Source organism: Tympanuchus pallidicinctus, unplaced genomic scaffold (assembly GCF_026119805.1).
Source record: "Tympanuchus pallidicinctus isolate F22 unplaced genomic scaffold, pur_lepc_1.0 scaffold5, whole genome shotgun sequence".
Classification (NCBI taxonomy): domain Eukaryota; kingdom Metazoa; phylum Chordata; class Aves; order Galliformes; family Phasianidae; genus Tympanuchus; species Tympanuchus pallidicinctus.
This window is the reverse complement of record NW_026294769.1, coordinates 16,608,384-16,627,621: the sequence shown is the minus strand read 5'-3', so window position 1 is coordinate 16,627,621 and position 19,238 is coordinate 16,608,384. Positions and strand designations below refer to the sequence as shown.

Genomic DNA, 19,238 nt, shown 5'->3' with positions numbered 1-19,238 from the left:
TCAAATCTTGTTAAGAAGAAGTATCTTCTGTCCAGCGGTGGCAGTGACCTCCATTTGAGTTTCGTAAAGGAACTGTTTGGTTCCCACCTCCCTCAGCTTCCTCAAATGCATTGCTATGCTTTGCTATTCCACCGTATGCCAAGAAAACTCCCTTAAAGCAATGAAAATTCAAGTGGAGAACAAAGCTTGAGCCACAAATGCATCATTACTTCATTATGTCATTCACGAGAGATGCTGATCTGTAGCCTTGAGATGTGGTGCTATTTGTTGTCATCTCAAACAGCTGCATGCATTCAATTAAAACAGTACAAATACTGCACAGAAAACTTTTTCTGTGAATGCCATCATAACTCTCTTTTAGCTCCTTCCTCTCTCTTTTCCTATCACAAAATATTTTCTTCACAGTTATCTCTAGAATATTACACTCCATCTTTTCCACAAACCTGAGTAATTTACGGTTGTTGGTAACTGCTTCAGAGGACAGGGCCTTCCCCCTCTTTCTGCAAATGTAAATGGAAACTCCCTCCTGGATTTACTCAAAAAATTACTTTTCTGCACTGACAGAGTGTGTTTGGCATTTGAATCAAAAGATTCCATAACAGTATGTTTTGCAGTATGCATAGGATAAGTTATACATGAAATTGCAAGACATATGCCAGAAAATGATACATTGGCTTTAATTTCTCTGCAAAGATATTTAGAGGATATACATTCTGCAGGTCTGAGATCCACACCCAGAGGAGTGGGTGCTGTGAATACATGATTTCTCTCCTCTCCCCACCTACATCTTAGCATCAGTGGAAAAACCAGCATGGAATTAACATAAATGCTTAACTTTTAGATGACTCCTTCCAAGTTTACAAAACTCAAATGCAAAAAGAGGTTATATGCCTTAAGTGGAGCCATATTGAATGAAAGTCAAAGGGAACATCGATGGCTTTAACAAATACATCCATTCCAGGCAGAACGCTGCCAGCAGAGTAGCCTGTGATCATTACCTGTACAGCGTGACATGTATATTATCAGTCTAAACTATCTGCATATATCAGAAAGCATTAAGTACTCAGTGATATTTGAAAGTAAGAAATTATCCATCAACTTCAACATATGCCAGACACAAGCTCGCGATAATACCAGAGTCTGTCTGTTCAGTCTGACTTTTAGCATCTTTTTGGTATTCAGCTGGCTGCTCCCCTTAGAACAGACGACTAGGACAACACCTCACCTGTCCTATTTCAAGTTCTTCCTTAAAAATGAAAATAAAGCTCCAGGAAATTCGGCAATCAGAACACTCACAAATGATGTGAAGGAGTTGGGCTGTGTTTATGTTGTTATCTTAAAACAGACCTTCTGCCGCTACATCTGCGTGCAGGCCCAAGTCCTGGGGGGAGGCTGAAGTGCCACTGCACAGCTTGGATCTGGGGCCCCTTTCATACCCTCCCAACAGTAGTGCTGAGGAACTGCTTGCCCTGGCTGCAGACAGAAGGGTAGGCTGACCCCAGAGGAGCTGGAGGTTGGAGGCAGGCTCACCCACATGTGCAGGAGGGTCCTGATGGAGTTCAAGTTTCATCTCGGGGTACATCATCCATGTACAGAGTGTGTCAGGCTCACCCCAGATCCTGATTTACCACACTTCCCACACAAATCCAGCTGCTATGAGAGTGATTCCAGCCTGCGCCTCCTGAGACAACCAGCCTAACCAGCACACTGTGTGCAGTTCTCTCAAGGGGATGCTCTCACTCGATTCTGTGAGGGAAGAGCTGCTCAGGTGGCAACCAAAAGCTGGCAGTCCTCTGAGACCCAGCCATTGGACTCTGTACTTCGTGCTCCTCATGGATCCCTTATTTTTTTCCACTGCCAGAAAATACCTCTCCTGCTCCTAGACTATGTTGCCTGTCCTTAATAAGTGTGTGTGACTCTTACTCCAGCATGCAGGAACAAGACATGAGTCAACTTTGTTGACAGCAGTCCTGAGTGGGCTTTTCTGCAAAAGACAGCTTTACTTGGAGGTTGAACTTCTCTTTCAACATAGAATAGCTGGTAGAAATGACCCGGACCGGTGCACAGCCTGTACAACTTTTTTTAAACCTTGAAGAAAGAAGGTCTTGCTGGAAAACACAGAGATTTTCATAGTAAAAGGAAAATAGAGAGAAGGCCTTTTTATGACATATCTATATTATAACTTCTTGTCAGATAAATTACGTGAGGCAGTTTCTCCTTAATTATAGAATAGAAGGCAAATGTGTATTAAGTATCAAGAAGTTTCCATTTTCCTTAAAAGGTTTTTGTGGAGTTCTGTGTATGCGTCGTAGCCCACCCTTCTATGCTCTTTAAAGGTATTAGAGTATGTTGTTATGTAAAGACAAGATTACATCAGGATTACTACGATTTATTTGTAGTTATTAGAGGAAATTAAATAATCTCACCACTGTAGTATGAATTTTCTTCTCTCTTTGTGATAATATATCCCCCTTGGTTCTGGAAGGTGTTTTTCAGATCGTTTAGACTCCCTTTGCTCTCCAAAAAAACAAGTGACAGCATCCTAACCTGCAGACACGACTTTCCTGGCTATAAATGTTTAGATTCAAAACAAAATCATCCTCTCTCTGCAACACCTGCAGCATTGATCCAACAAGAAATCAGAAAATATATTCCATATTCAAGGGAAAATGTCCAGATGCAGAAGGGCAGATATCCAACTTCCATTAAGGCCCTTGTCTTCTCCCACTGTGCCTCTTCCTCTAGTTTCAGCGAGGTCAGTTTTTGCATGATGCAAATTAAATACTATTGAAATGCATAACATTCTCTATTAGAAGGCTTAGCTCCTTATTTTAGGATTATTCTGCTTTTTTCCCTCCAACAGATGTGTGCCAGGATGCTTATGTAGATAACATCCTTCCCAATTTAAATGAAGTTGAGAACTGCGTGTAGCGTTTGGAGAGCCGAGCTCACTATTCTGCAAGAAATTTCTTTGCATTTTCAGCAAACTATAGTTACAATCACAGGGTTTGGAAAAAGAAGAAATACTGTATCACAGTATTGATCCAAAGCCATAAACTATCAAGCGCCCTTAACTTCCAGGACCCAGTCCAAGGGCTGCTGGAATCAGTGAATTACTGCCATTAATTTCAATAGGCTTGGATAAGGCTCCTTACAGATAATCACTCTTGTTTCTAAAATAACCTAATTATGACACTTTGTCTAAGAGTTTCGTCTCAGCTTTGTTCCTGCTCTCCCTGAGATGGGCAGGACTACCTGAATTCACCACAACTTATACCAGAGTTCTGCAAACATCTCCACCTGAGCTGTATTATATTCACCAAACCTGGACAGGAATGTCTGAGCAAATAAAGCTGTGCCCATGGGCCAGCAAAGCAGGACTCACTGAACTGCATCGGGGTCATGCTCCAGACATATTCAACCATCAACAGTACTCAAGTCAGAAGCCTCCATGTTTGCATATATACTTGCTGTAACCTGTGGTTTTATTTTGCACTGAAGATATCATTCACAGAATCATAGCTGCTTGAGATAACGGATTAAGGACTACAGTGAACTCTGAGCTTCCATCAGCTTAACTGTGTTGATAAGCACTAGGAATGCCACTGCAGTGCTCAAGGGTTAGACACAGAGAGCAGCTCAAGTTGGGAAGCCCACTGCAATTCCAGTGGTGGTCAGTAATATGGACACTCCCATGTTCCACTGTACAGAAACATCAAGCAAACATTATGTAGTTCAACTTCCCCGGGAAGCCGCCTCAATAATGAAAAGAGATCTGATTTGTTTGTCTTTATAATACTTTCATGATTATTTTTCATGAGATTTTTATTGAAGTGTTACGTAAAGCTGCAACACAAACATCAGTTCGTAACAGCGGGTGATTTTGGAACTCCATGAGGGAGTTTCTGAATCACTGCCATGCATTTCCTAAATCACTGTCGTGCATTTCCCAGGCTCTACATCTACACAACAAACATTTCTCTGGCTGTACAAAAACCCCAGGTGCTCAGGGTCCCACATTCTCTCTCCAAGAGCAGCCAGAGTCAAAGCACCTGCGAGGTCTTGGAGAGGAGCAGGTTTGTGGTTACGTAAGGACAAGGATCCGGGCCCTCCGGGTGCATCCATCTATCAGCAGTCTGAGAACAGGCTGAGCACCGAGCGAGCAGCAGGAGGGAGCAACCCTTCTGCTTATCATAAGACAAAAGGTAATGGCTGAGCACAACGAAAAAGTTTGTGCTACCATTACGCATTTAAAGGCTGTTCCAGTTAATGTTCCTGTTCCATTGCGATGCTCCTTATGAACACTCATTTATTTACTTGTCACTATTAAGCGTGCAATAATGACCTGACCGCTCTCCAAATACATAGATTTGCCTGATTTAGCATTCCATAGCCATCCATTTATTAATTGCTTAAAAGCATCCAGAGCCACACAGCACACGGGCAGCAGTGTTCCCAATCCTTCACACCCTTGGAGTACCGAACAGTAAAAATGCAATTTTTAAGGAACCAGTGCGCATTCCAGAGCCAATCAGGCAGTTCTTTCAGTTGCTCTGTACATCCTAACGCTGTCTACCCTGCTCAGAACCCCAAATCTGTAAAACAACTGTAAAATATTTTGATTGCAATCAGGTGCAGGCCCTCATTGATTGGGATGTGTGTGCAGAAGGAAGGTTCCTGCTTCTCCACTTCCTGTGCACTCATTATTTTGCAACGATCCCATTTGAGGGGTGGATTTAAATGGAATAATATCATGAACACGGGACTGGGAGAACCATGATCTTTTTTCTCCCCAAGACCACACTTTATGAAACAGGTAATGCCATTCCAAAAATCCCCCAGAATTCTTTTCATTCTGATCGCAAAGGTTCATTTTTAAGGAGACAAGCGGCAGCTCGGGGCCGCTCCTGGCGCAGCATCCCAGCCTTCTGCACCCAACAGCACCCAAACGACACCCTCACCGCTACCGCCCCAAGCCATGCGAAACAACGCCACGACAAATGCGTGTCGGTGAAGGGCAGCCGCCCCACATGGAGAGATTTCCGGGGCGACCTTGAGTACGGAGAGTCAGCACAGCCCAGTATCGCCGCTCTCCAGCCGGAGAGGGGCTCCCGCAGCGCAGCGGGGGCTCTCAGCATCCATCCCCGCGCCGCACCGGGGGCTGTCGTGGAACGGAGAGCGGCGCGATTTACGCGGGGCGGCTGCCACCTTGAGGGCGGGCTCCGCATCGAGCCGGCATCTCCCTCCGTTTAGCGAAGTTGCGACCCGAACGGAGCGCGTTGGAGCGCCGGGTACCAACTTCCCTACGCCTCCGCCTCCCTCCCGCAGCCCTTCCGGACCCCGAACAGCACCGGGCCGCGCCGGGGCCGGGCGGCCCTTAGCCATCCCACGGGCAGCGGTACCGCAGATTTAACTCTTTCCGCCGATCTCCACCGGCTCGTCTCGGGCCGCCCCCGGAGCCCGAGTCCGGCACGAGGAAGGGGAGGCATCCGGATGGAGACGGAGCGGCCGGCGTGCATCTGTTGCTGGAGGCGGCGAGCGGCCGCAGCGGGTTCGGGCCCCGCGGGCAGAGCCCCTACGGAGCTGCTCCGTGTCCTCCGCCGCCTCTCCCCGCGCGTCTCCCAGCGGCGCCGCAGCCCCCGCGTCCGCGCTGCCCTTGCGCCCCGGCCCCGCAGCGCCCCGGGACTGGGCGGCGGCGGGTCCCCGGCGAGCCCTACCTCCGTGTCGTAGAGGCGCAGGTCCAGGAAATAGGGGTTGAGCAGGGACTCGTTGCGGATCTGATCCATGGCCAGCTGCACGGCGGGCAGCACCCCCCGGCCGATCCTGCTCTTCTGGTCCTCCTCGGACTGGCTGAGCGGCATCAAGCCCATGATGGAGATCGGCGTGGTGGCGTTGGGGGGCAACCCGGCAGCCCCCCGGGAGCTGCCCCGCGACCAGCCCCAGCCCGGCGGCACCCAGCCCAGGCACAGGAGCAGCAGCAGCATGGCAGGGCTGGAGGTGGCGGCGGCCGGGCTCCGCGCAGAGGGATGCATGCTGCTGGATGGGGGGAGGAGGAGGAGGAGGAGAAGAACTGGGGGGGGGGGGGGGGGAGGGGGGGGGCGGACGGAGCGGCGGGAGGGAGCCGAGCCCCGCTTAGCCCGGGCGCATCCCCCGGCGGCGGGAGGGAAGGCAACGCCTCCCGCTTCCAAGGGAGCCTCGGGGTCTCCTCTCTCTCCCCCACCCCCCCCCCCGCCCCCCTCCCCTTTCTCTCTTCTCCCCTGGCAATAATCCTTCTGGCAATGGCGCCTACTCCTTCCCAGGTCTGCCAGCTGCAGCCACCAGAAGCGATAAATAAATAAATAACCCCCCCACCCCCCCCACTCCGCTCTCCCTGTACCCTCCTCCTTTTCCTCCTCCTCTCTTCCCCTCCTCTCCCGGCGGCGGAGCAGGGAGCGGGACCTGCTTCTGCCTCCCCTCTGCGCTCCGCTCGGGGAGGAACGGCACCTCCTGGGCGAGGGGGGGGGGGGGGGGGGGGGGAAGGAGGAGGGAAATGGGGAGCGAGAAGAAGCCCTTACTGAACACCTCCCTCTCCTCCTCCAAAAAGAAATAAATATATATATATAGAGAGAGAGAGAGAGGGAGAGAGAGAGAGAGAGAGAGGATGCTCCGGTACAAAAAAAAAAAAAAAAAAAAGGGAGGGGGGAAAGAGGGGAGCGGGGGAGGAGGGGAACGGTACGGTCCTGGGGTGCAGCGCCTTAATGTCGCATTCTAGGAGCCGGGGCACTCCCGCGGGGAGGGAGGTGCCGCACTCGTCGCCCTTCGGCTCCGATGCCGGGCAGGGCCGGGGGACAGTGCAAGGCACGCGGGGAGCGCGCACCCCCCGCCCCCGCTCCCGCGCAGCACGCAGACACGCGCCCACGCCGGCTCGGCACCTCCGCCACCGCACACGCACAAGCGCACACACACACAGAGCCTGGGCCATGGCAACTCCGCAGCTCGCGCACAGGAGCGCGGCGTTCTGCAAAACCAGGTTATTTCTGGGTTATCGTTTGTTCTCTCCGCAGGATTCCCACAGCCCGGCAGCGCGTAGTGACCGCGCCGTGCCCTCCTCCCATCGCGGACCCCCTGCGCAGCGAGTGGAGCCGGGCACGGTGTGCGTGCCGCTGGGGGAACATGCAGCCCTGCCAAATCCGGCCAGGGGCATCTCGGGTTTTGTAGATTCGCACTCACTGCAAAGCCGGGACGAGGGGCAGCTGAGGAAAATGGGAATGTTTAGTCAGGAGAACAGAAAGCTCAGGGGAGACCTTAGCGCTCTCTACAACTGCCTGAAGGGAGGTTGTGGAAGGTGGCCTCTTCTCCCAGGTAACAGCAGTAAGGCAAGAGGAATGCCCTCAAGTTGTGCCAAGGGTTGATTCAGGTTGAATCTTAGGGGAAAATTTCTTCTCTCCTTTTCTCCTGCACCCCAGGGAGATGGTGGAGTCACTGTCGCTGGAGGCATATAGGAACCACGTGGATTTGGCACTGAGGGATGTGGTCAGTGGGCATGGGTTGGTGGTTGGACTACATGATCTTAGTGGTCTTTTCCAACCTTTATGATTCTATGAAGGCCAAACTATTATATCCCATAAACAACGGTGGCATCTGTGCCATAAATTGGGAAGAATATAGATTAATAAATTCTAAGATCATAATGACAAGACCTTGAGCCAAAAGCCCTTAACCTGTCACCCCATAACTCCTGTTTCTTTGCAGCCCTTCCTGTGGAATGACATCTAACAGTGCTGACCTAAAGACATCTGTAAAGAAGAGGCCATCACCTCTCTTGATAAATTAATTCTGTCATTTGCTAAGATGTGAATCAGATTCAGTACAAATTTGTCTCAAGCAGGTTGCCAGCCTTTGGTGAAGCTGCCCAGAGAAGCTGTGGTGCCCCATTCTTGGAGGCACTGAAAGCAAGGTGAGATGGGGCCCTGGGCAGCTGAGCTGGTAGGAGGCAACCCTGCCCACAGCAGGAGACTGGAACTGGATGATCTTTGAGGTTCTTTCAACCTAAGCCATTCTGTGATTCTTTTCATGTCTTCATCAAATTAAGTACTCCTGGCATTGCTGATATTCCCTCACACACATACGCTAATGTGTGCACACTGCAACAGCAAACCCCTGGAGGCAAAGCAGCAAGGCTGTCCCAAGAGGCTGCCTCCCTGTGGAGCCATCCACATTACATCTTCAGTTCTTTTTGCCTGAGCACGTGAGCTGCTTTTTTCTCCTGTGTGGCTGATCATGCCTTGCAATAAATCACAATGTGTGCTCTCCATTCACACAAGTGGCTTGCCCTGCAGTTTGTCACCTGCAAACTTACAGTACATTATTTTCTTTCAGAAAATTGATTATTGTTACACCAAGAACAGATCTCCCTAGGATCCCATCAGGAACAGAGGGCACACTGATTTTGCATAACATTATTTTTAATCAGCATTTCAATCCTAAATTAATGTCATTCTCAGCTACATCTGCAATAGGTGTCAAATGCTGTTTCATGTGAAATCACTCCTTCAGAGTTGATGGAAGCCCCATCTCTGGAGATACTCCAGGTGAGGCAGGATGGGGCTCTGAGCACCCTCATCTGCTGTAGGTGTCCCCATCTACTGCAGGGGAGCTGGACTAGATGTCCTCCAGGGGTGCCTTCCAACTCAAAAATTTCTATGATTCTGTGAGAGCTGAGTTCCAGCTCTTGTGCCCAAACTGTAAAGACCCAGAGCATTGCTGGCTGCCATTTAACCTAACCAAAGCTGTACTTCAGATTTGGTCTATTGAACAATCTTGCAATTTTGATTGTAATGCCTTTGTTGCAGTCTTCTGTGTGAGGAAAGCAGAGATGCTTTTGCTTCATGGTGTGAAGACGAAGTAATAAAGGCTTGGAAAACACTGAGACACTGAAGCATTCAAGCTCCATGTTAAGAAAAGCTATGAAAATAACCTTTTTTCCAGGCTGGGGACTTAATGTGGGGAAATAAATAAAGCCATATATTGAACAATGAGGATTAAGCTAAATAAGCCTTTCTAAATCCTTCCTCTGTACTCAGCAAGGCATGGAAAAGAGTTTCAACATCTTTTGTAAAAAGGAAAAAAAAAAAATGCAAGAAATAGTTCATGATCAAGTAATTATAGACAACACTGCAATGTAGGTGTACAGATGCTGTTTAGCTTTAATAAAGAACATCTTTTCTGATGCTTTTAAAGACTTCATCTGAGATCCTATCAAAGCTTTTCATACAAGATGCATATAAGATTTCAATAATATATACATAGTTATCTTCTGCAAATCCTCTTCTTTCCTGCCAGCAGCACTCAGGAATTTCTCCTTTACGCCTAGCAGACGCAGGTAGTGCCTCCTTTTAGATGAGAGGCCTAGCAGAGAATTGCACCAGACTTTTTTGAAAAATTATGTCAGACACAGCCTCCTCCCCAGCCAGCTCCTCTTTATTTTTCCTTTCACTAGAAATCCCCAGAACATCTCACTACCATAAAATCAGTACAGTGCATCCCCTTGGAAGACATCCTTTAATACTGCACACATCCTTTATCTGCTGTGCAAAAATATTTTCTATTCTAATTTGGTGGTCAACAGTAGGCACTGTGTCTGTTGGCTAAAACATCCGTTGTCCTTGTTGGCTAAAACATCCGTTCTCAAGAGTAGTAAACCCTGCTCCCTTTGCTTGAAAACCAAACTCCACTTTCTCCTTGGCACATTATCCAGTCACGTCAGCATTTTAGTCACACGAGCCGTTCAGCTGTATTTCAGTAAACAGTTCTGTCCAATGTCTTCCTGTTAAATAATACTTTCCAGTTCCTTCCAGGTATTATCAAGTCTTCTCATAGTGTGTGCAGAGTTAACGCATTTTATTCCGTATGTATTCCTTCAATGTTCATGAATTTCAGGTCCAGATATCTGCGCTGCTGTTTTTCCCTTGACCACTTTCACTTCCACAGCAAGTTGAATACCTTCAGAGGATGCGCGAATTCAAGAAGACTGCTTTTCCCTTTCCACCAAGCAATGAGCTCTGCAGCTGGTCCTTCTTCAGCCTGGAAGCCAGCCTGACGCCACATGAAGCATGCCACGCTGCCCATCAAACTACAGCTCCATCCTGGGTCTTCTGTCTTCCTTCCTCTTGCTTTTGAAGACAGGAAAAATTGCATATGCATACCTAATCGTTTTCCTTTGTAAATGGAAGTGGAAGAACTGCAATGCTCTAATTCAGACCCAGCTACTGCTGCTGGAGCCAGCCATCAGCAAGCTGGCAGAGAAAAGAAGCTCCAGTACCTCCCTCTTCTTCCTCCCAAGGACTTCACTTTCCTTCAGGACAACTTGAATTGCAAGTTTGGGTTTTACGGGTGCTTCACATGGTTTGAAGGAAAGGGGAAAAAAAGTGGCTCTGAACTCTCACGATTTCTTAATACTCAAGAGTATTAAGAAACAGAGGAACGTCTGGTTGTTGTATGGCTGCTGTATTGGACTGTGTGGAAACTCTTTCTTTCTCATTTCAAAGAGTCTTAGGAGACCAAAATCAGATGGAATATTGATTTGTGACTTAGACTTCTAATTTTTCCAATTGTCCGAGATATTCAGCCTCTTCTTTGCTGAGAAGCCCAAAGTCTACAGTCCATTCCTCAAAGGGTAGCCCTGACCTCCCACTGAAGAAAGTCTCTGCACTGTGAATCAGACATGTGATCAACTCCTTCATCCTCCAAACTTGAAGCCAGACACCAGTACAATTCCAGTGAGCAGAGAAAAAGGAAAGGAACAAGGAAAAAAGGAAAAAAAAAAAAGGAAGTAGGTGGCCTAAATGGACAATAACTTACATGGAGCAAGCTGGTGATGCTATGACATTCAGTGACTGCTCTTGAACTGAACGTAAGCATGTTTGTCTAGCAAATATTCAGTGCAGGCTAGTAGTTTTGCTGGCATAGAGGGAAACAGTTCAGTTGCATGTAACTGGAATCTCAGAACATCAATACGTCTTTCCAAACAAATGCAGAGTAGCAAGATGTACAAGACAACAATTTCCAATTACTAAATTTCATTTGCGTATGACCACCTGCTGATAAAATCTGGAAGTCTCAAAACTAAGAAAACCTCCTTGACCCTAATGGTCAACAAGCATTTTGTCTACAAGTGTAATTGCTGGGCTTTCATTAACTTATTAATGTAATGCAATCAACAGTCATGAAGGAAAACCAGAAATGAACAGAAAAACCTTGCTGTGTTGGTACACTTCTAACAGCTCTCTTGTGCAGACACACAGCTTTGATTTGTGACTCCACAAACTGAGCACTGTTGCTGCTAGCAGGTGAACAAAAGCATTAATGAGAAATGGGAACTTGAGAGAGCATAAAATAGAGTTCTCCTCTCCCAGCTGCTACAGGGATCAGAGCCTAAGAAATCAGAGGAATGGTTAAAAGAAAACCACTGACCATATGAAACAAACAAACAAACTCCCACAGTTGCCACTCTACAGAGTTACAAAATATTTTATTAGTTCTAACATTGATTTCATCAATCCAACCCACAGAGACAGAGCTTTAACGTTCTCCACAAAAATATTCAATCCATGTGGTTTTTGATAGGTCTTGGTAGAACCTCCATGTATATGCACTACAGGAAGAAATGTTCCCCCTACACCCGAATCATATAAATAGATATGACAAAATGACATGAGTTTATGAGGATTCAAAGGAAGTTCTGTACATTTTATGTAGAAAATAAGAACAAATAATGGAAGAAACCAAGACTTTCGAGGGGAAAAATGGTTGAAATCTTCACACTTCTATGTGTAAAACATTTCCAGCTGAGATAAGGAAGTCTCCCTTATGTGCTGAAACTATTAAATCAACACTTTAATGATGATAGTCAATGACCAAATGCACTGACTGCTATACACACTACTTGTCTGATTGGGTAAAAGCAGACCCCACACTTAACAGCTGTAAACATCTTGTACTGGAGCAGATTAAACCCCATGTTTTCAATAGAACTATATGTGCTGCCACGAGCAACTTGTCAGAAAAGGCAAAATGTGAGTTATATCTGAAACATTCTTTTTTAACTAATAGCAGCTCTGTATCATATTGGTAACTTATAAAAACATTTTTTGTTTACCCAGTAATTTTTAACCAACATTTAAATGTTTACAATTTAATGAAAGTTATAGTTTCCTAGATTCATTTTCTCTAACTGTAATTTTGAAACAAATCTCCCATGTTTAAAGAATTGTTGCTAGGTTTGTTCTTGCAAGTTCTATGCATGTTGAAAATCCACACAATGCTGAAGTAAGCTGTGCAATCTGGGACACAGCTGCACACTTAGATTCACATATAGCTAAACAACTTTGCCCTGAGTTGTTGCCTTATTTCTTTAATAAAGATGAGAAAAAACTACTTGCAAAATCAGCATTCTAAGCATGCTTAGAAACTCAACAAGTGCCTTGAGTAACTAAAATTGTCACAACATTTAATGTACAGTATTGTCAAGCAATGTGCAATCTGTATGCATCTAGATTGTTATTTGTGCAAAAATATGCAACCTTTTCTGCCTCAATGTGCAAATCCACACTGTCTTCAGTGAGGGGTCTGTTGTAGCCAGTTAGGGGCAGAACTGGCCTACATTCTCCCTCTTGGTATTTAAAAGGGGGAGAAATATTAACTAGCATCTGTTAAAAGGCACAACTGCAAAATGTTTTAGTAGAAAAATAAACATTTTAAGTTATTGGCAGATAACATTAGTGCAATTATTTTGACTGCCTTACTTTCTTTCACACAGTAGATTAAAAAATACATTGTCACTTGTGAAAAGAACCTAAGACACTTCAGAAACAGTTATGTAGCTGCCAAATAAAGGGAACTGAAGAAGAGCAGGTTCTGTGACATGATATAACCACAGTACTTACTTAATGTAATTCTCCATAATTAGTGCCATTTAACGCTCCAGAAACACAAAATTTAATGCTTTTAAACTAATTACTGTCCTTCTCATAAAAAAAATATACCACTTACAGAATTTTCAAAAGGCTGACTATCTGCTGACTAGGAAGAGAACGTTTTCATATTCAGCTATATACCGATGACATCTGGATCAACTTCTTTCTTTGAAGAACCATTTTTGGTAGTCTGAATTGGAACACGGTCGTAATACTGGTGCTGGATTACCATTGTAGGAATTTGACTCTGCTTGTAAGCACTTCTGAGTTTGCATATGAAACAAAGTACCATCCTACAAAAGAGAGAAAGAGGACTTTATCAAAAGTCCTAACTTTTACACTTATTTTATGTCCTGACACTGAAGTTTGTAAACGATATGCTTTCTCAGCTCACTTTTATCCCCTTTTGTTACTACATCACAATATGGGCAGAGAAAACCAAAGTGAAATACATGTGTTACTTAAATTCACTAACTTAGTCTGCACGTAGCAAGTACATTTAGTTATTGTTAGTTAGTTGCCTATTTCAGATATATTTTTGACAAAAAAAAAATTGCCATTTCTTTACAGGTTATATTTGTAGTGGAAAAAGCAAAAAATTCTAAGTGTGCCTCCTGCCTTCAAATCTCTGTGCAGTCAGCTGGATTTGCTTAAGGATAGCACAGCTGCCTAAAAGGCACAAGGCCTGACCGGCCTGTGCACTCATGTTCCCAAAGAACATCATGTGAGGCCTCAAGCCTTCCTGTTACTGGAGTCCCCAAAACCATTTTATCTCCAGTTCACATAGCTCACTCAAATCTAGATGCGCTGTCAACCAAAATACTGAGCTGCAATAAGGTGGTGTAACCAACTGTGGAGAACAGCTGTGCTCCAAGAGCCTTTCTTTGGCCCAGGTGATATCCGCACTCCTAACTATTTTCAAAACCCCTGACGGACACCACTCTGCTTGAGTGTAAGCTTGAGTTCTTTGAAAATCTTGCTGTTCAATCCTCAGGGATGTTGCACTAATGGCACCTTGCTCCGTAGCTTCCAAGGGCCAGTGGTGTGCACTTGCTCATGCGTTTGCTCGCAGGCTTAGCTGCTGAATGACTTTCTGATTTCCATTTGTGATAATTCACGCTTCTGCGTGGACTAAGCAATATCTGACTCACTTGCTTTCGATATGGTGCCAGGCTGCTGGGAGGGCTGTTCAAATCTCTGGTAATGCTACATCCCTGCTACTTGTTTAAGGACTGCTCCTCTAGTGTCTGACATTTTTCAACACAAAGCAGGAGATATGCAGTACTGATACCTGGCCTATCACTTGCCTTGAAACATGGAGACCAATGATTTTGATTTAATGCAGCACAATAAGAGGAATCAGTACAGAGAGTAGATTCAAGTCACACAGTGGAACAATGCAGTCATGAGAAAGAAAGAGGATTTAGTATCTGAAACTTAATTACTTTAAATGTAAATGGCTAGGAATGCTGTGGAACCAAATGTATTCCAAAACTGCGTTTTCTCAGTTATTTTTATGAAGTGACTGAAGTTCATCTAAAATTTGTCATCTTAGGAATTAATATACATGAACTTGAAAAATTTCATGAAGTCAGTGTTAAAAATGAAATACCATCGATAAAGCCAACCTCTTAACTAATCTTACTCAGTGAGCTTCAGTCTGGACTAGATTCAGTGAGGAGACAGTAATTTTCATGTTTTTCTTTAGAATTTTCTCTGTCTCCTATCACTAGTGGAAATATCTAGGCAAGAATTTGTCAGCTGTGGAGCCTGTAGAATTTAGATGCATTATGTAGAAACATTATGTAAATATATATTTTTGATATATTACGTGACCTTTTCCCTTAGCTGAATAATAACATCTCAGAAGCTGACCAAGGCCATCATTTTTCATGCAATTTATTTTCTCTGAGGCATTCAGGAACTCCTTCAGAGATTAAAACCTACTAACACAAGGTTTTCTAAGATGACATGTTATGTTTTTTTAATACACTCCGTACTTCTCAGCATTTCTTCTTTTTTGTAATAGGCATTTAAGTTGAAGAAGGAATTCGTTGAGTCCCTCCAGTCAGTAAGATGTGTCCCATGGAGGGGCAGGAGTAAAGCAGAAGGTATCTTCTGATGGAGCATTAAATTACACAACTGCATTATGTTGCAGAAAAATTGAGAGAGAACATCTGATGCTCATGGGCAGACAGTTGGCAGAGGAGAAGCAGCAGCTTCTTAAAAACAAGGAGGAGTTTAAAGCAATGGTAGTGAATGTGAATTATCAAGGATATATGGGGGGAAAAATACTGAGAAATAATAGTTAATGAAAGGAGAGCAGAAGTTGGCCATCTCTAAGACTGGATAGAGAAGGGGAAAGGGGAATGGAAGTTCCCTTGAAACTACAGATGGGCGCTTTTCTTTTTTCTCTTGCCTTTCTATTCAGCAGCAATGTGCTTCAACTGCATGTTGCTGCTCCCCTGTTCTATGTTTACATATTAAAAGCCAAGATAGAGAGCCTATCTAAACAAAATCCCAGTCCAAATATAGGAGTATTTGTGGCCAGAATGTGAAGGCGGTAAGATAGAATTGTTTTGTTTTCTTTTTCCACCCTATCCCCTTCCCCCCAAAAAAGTCAGCAGTTTTTCCTCCCACATCTTCCCCCAAAGAAAACAAACCCAAAGTGTGCCAAACAGGCACTCCTACCTCTCTGAAAGCAAACTTCTGGTTTTCAGGAACATGGTGAATATTTTCTTGACACAAATTCATTGTCAAATAGTCAGTCCCTGCAATAACTGCTGCACAGGCTTCAGGCTGTCGAGTGTTGTAGCGTATTTCATTATGGGATGTGTACTCAAAAAACTATAAATGCGAGAGAAGAAACAGAGGGCAACAGTAATTTCATATGTACACAAGAAAGTATTTATAGGAAAGATATCCTGAGATACTGAAGTTCACATATTAAAGTTAGTATTGTGGAGAGAGAATCTTCCAAATATATTCAAGGAGCCCTTAACTGTTGCTATTTGCTTACTATTTTACAGAAAATCAATCTCACCACAGCACTGATTTACTCTGGTAGAACTTAAGAGTGTATCAAAATGCTGAATAAATGCACTGGAAAACAGATGTTCCAACATTAAAGAACTTACCTCATTTGGCTGCAATATTCTACTTTCACAATTCAGACCATTTTTAAAAAGAGAACAGAAACCAGTTTGTAGCCTGACAGTATAACTTTTTAATTCAGCTGTCACAAAGCAATGTTCCTTTTAATTAAAAAGCTTCTCAATGAATAGTTCAAATGCAATTTGGTCAAGGTTCACATTCAGCTACAAAACAACTCAGGATGCATGGTGATGAGCATTTTATTACATGACATTTTAAGACATTATTCGGAACAAATCAGCTACAGCTGCTTTTAAACATGAGCAGAACTCTATTAAAGACAATTTACGGGCTTTGCTTGTTGTGCAATATTCTATAGAGATGTTCTGAGCATGCCCTAGACCATTGTTTTCCGCAGCAATTATGGTTGAAGCCTTCCTTAATTATTTATTTTATTTTTGTCATGGACACTTGCCAAATCTTGGACTTCATTAAAGAAAATGGAAGAATATGAGAGCTGTTTGTATTTAGCATGCTTATAAATAATTTAGACAACTATAGTGCACGGATGTGTGTTTAGAACAGATTTAGATTATGCTCAGTGGGGTAGACAAGGGTTTTATGCACCTCAGAAAATGGCTTGTTACCAATAGTGTGGCTGCATTAGTGGAAAGCAATAAAAGGAGGGAGAGAAGGAATCCTCTTTTGTTCTGTTTCACTCCTGAACAAAGTGATTATAAAACAGTGTGAAGGGAGCTATACCAATTCAGAAACTTAGTATATACTTGTGCTTACCAGGAGACCACTCTTAACAACCACTAGCTAATTAGCCTTGAAAGAGAAACTAAAAATGGACTTTTAATGTAAGTAGGGCTGCGTGATTAGCAAGTCTGCAAGCACACAGTTCCAGGTACCAGAGATCTGATCTAAGCTAAACTGGTGGTAGACTTTTCATGAATGAAACCTCTTGAGGAATTTCTCTGCCAAAGTAGCAGTTGCAGCTGTACATAAGCAAATGCTGCCCACTGCTTGCAGAGCTTCACGGCTGTTTTTCAAGGGCAGTGATGTAAATGATCCCCCTGAATTAACACTTTCACCATCATTCAATCATAGGAAGTAGCAAATGAAACTGATTTGAAAAAGCAACTTAAGCTTGAAATCTACCTCCTGACATAGCATTCAAGAGATTTTGATTTCCCCTAGAAACGTATTGCTAGGACTACTCTTACAATGTTTGCTTTATGCTAGAAATGTCTCATCATCAACAAAAGTAAAACGTGGCAACGTTGGCCCAATATTTTACTTTCTGCCCCAATAAGCTGGTGCTCCCTATCCTTTCAGCATTCACGAATTTCATATTTGAGGATGAAGATCTTGCTTCTCCAGGCACCACAATAATCTGTGAGGTACTCATTCTAAAACTATGACTTGTGAATAAAGGAAAAGCTTCACGGCTGTTTGTTGTGTCTGGATGGATGCTGCAGATCAGCATGCTTTCTGCTGTTGCTTTTACAAGGTTCCATTTAGAGCCCTCCTCTGTAGTGGATTTATAAAGTATAGCAACACTTAGTAACATTTGGCTTTGAGTATCAGCCAAAGCCTGCAAGCTGCTCATGGTACCAGACACATTAAAAGTGGATGGAGCAGCTACTAGGTCAGAGCACTTCTTACTACTGAGATCTTTCCTCAATGGCCTCTCAAGGACTTCTATCAGATTTTGGTGGAGAAGAGCTAATAAAATGGATAATTTCTGGGTAACATTAAGAACTGAGGCTATGTTAGTAACAGCCAAGCACTCACATTTCCCTGCCCAATGATTATACAGTCCCAGTGCCTCACCACCCTCATGGTGAGGAATTTTTTCCTTATATCTAATCTAAACCTTCAGTTTTTACTTTAAAACTGTTACCTCTTGTCACTAGGTCTCACTTGATGAGGCCTTTTACCCAATGCTTGCCATTTCTGGGATATTTAGGAGACATGCCGTGGCTACGCAAGGGCATGGTGGTGCAAGGATGGTGGCTGCCTCATCAGACTCTGGAACACAGTCTCAGCCCTCTTTATGCCTGGCTACCTACTGCTCATCTGTGCAGTGGCAAAAGCTTGTACGTGACAGGCACTTTCTGAGCAAACGAACCAGCAGTGATGTTACCAAGTGTAACATCATAGAAAGCCAGGGACTTTACTAAGCTTTTTATTTGCCTCTGTCCATTTGCCTTAAATGGGAATAGCAGGGGAATACTGTCAGACACAGTAGGCTGCTTAATGGTCACCAATCTTCTTCCCATATCAGGCAGGCTTTCTACAGCATGCACTTGTCCTTCTGTCCTGCTTCCCAGCCATGGCAATGAGCTTCACTGGTCTTGAATTTCAAAGCTCTCCACTCTCACCTAAACAAACAGACACTTGGACTAAACATCGGTAGCCTGAGGTTCAAGCACTTCAGAAGTGTATTCTGCATGTTTTGCCTCATATCTTCAACTTCTTGCTATAATGAACACACTCATTTTTAACCACTCACAGCTTTCTTACTACTTACTCAAAAACAATTCAAAAGGACCAGCAGGAACCCTATCCCTTAGGACATGTCATTGTGCAACTGGATTCAGGAAAAAAAGATTGACAAATTACCATGGATTTCAGATAATTTTCTGAAGTGATTTTACTTTCTGAGAGATAACGTTGGAGCAGACACCAGACTTCATAAATAATCAAGAGCAGAGAGCTCTCTTCTCTTGCTACAGTGCACATAGATACTCGGAAGTCACCGCAACTGGAGAACTGCTTCCAGTGAAGAGAGCTTTTCTAGTTGACCCCTACATAAACAGCCACCTGCCACCAGCATATCTTGCCTTCAGATGGCTGCACTGGTGTGTAAGGTACATGCGGTTGACCAAGTTAAGATTCACTAGTGTTAAATTGTACCAAGATGTTTCTGGAGAATAACTTTCCTGAGCTGTACTCTGGAGAATAAACTTCACCCCTTATACACCATGAGATAAAGTATGAATGAGCATCAGTGAGTACTGCCCAAGGAAGAAAGTGGTTAACTGTGGAACAAACACTGCAATTGGAGGAAGGAATAAGGAGAATACTAGAGGAAAAAAAAATGGGAGATAGATGGGAAAAGGAAAGGCACATGGTAAGGAGCAAAACATGACCTAGTATGAGGACTAGCTGCCGGGAGAAACT

At 44.2% G+C, this 19,238-nt stretch overlaps 2 protein-coding genes across 2 annotated transcripts in view; both read right to left on the bottom strand.

The window, feature by feature from the left end:
- GABBR2 (gamma-aminobutyric acid type B receptor subunit 2) overlaps positions 1 to 6,200 on the bottom strand; it is a 441,895-nt gene extending 435,695 nt beyond the window's left edge. The window contains exon 1 of the mRNA XM_052704312.1: positions 5,718 to 6,200. Coding sequence (XP_052560272.1) covers positions 5,718 to 6,032 — 315 coding nt within the window. The 5' untranslated portion in view covers positions 6,033 to 6,200. The remainder of the gene's footprint in view (positions 1 to 5,717) is intronic.
- A 5,292-nt stretch (positions 6,201 to 11,492) lies between these two features.
- GALNT12 (polypeptide N-acetylgalactosaminyltransferase 12) overlaps positions 11,493 to 19,238 on the bottom strand; it is a 45,294-nt gene continuing 37,548 nt past the window's right edge. Inside the window, exons 9-10 of the mRNA XM_052704323.1 lie at positions 15,645 to 15,800; positions 11,493 to 13,246 (exon numbers count right to left, since the gene is read on the bottom strand). Of these exons, the coding sequence (XP_052560283.1) occupies positions 13,109 to 13,246; positions 15,645 to 15,800 (294 nt within the window). The 3' untranslated portion in view covers positions 11,493 to 13,108. The remainder of the gene's footprint in view (positions 13,247 to 15,644; positions 15,801 to 19,238) is intronic.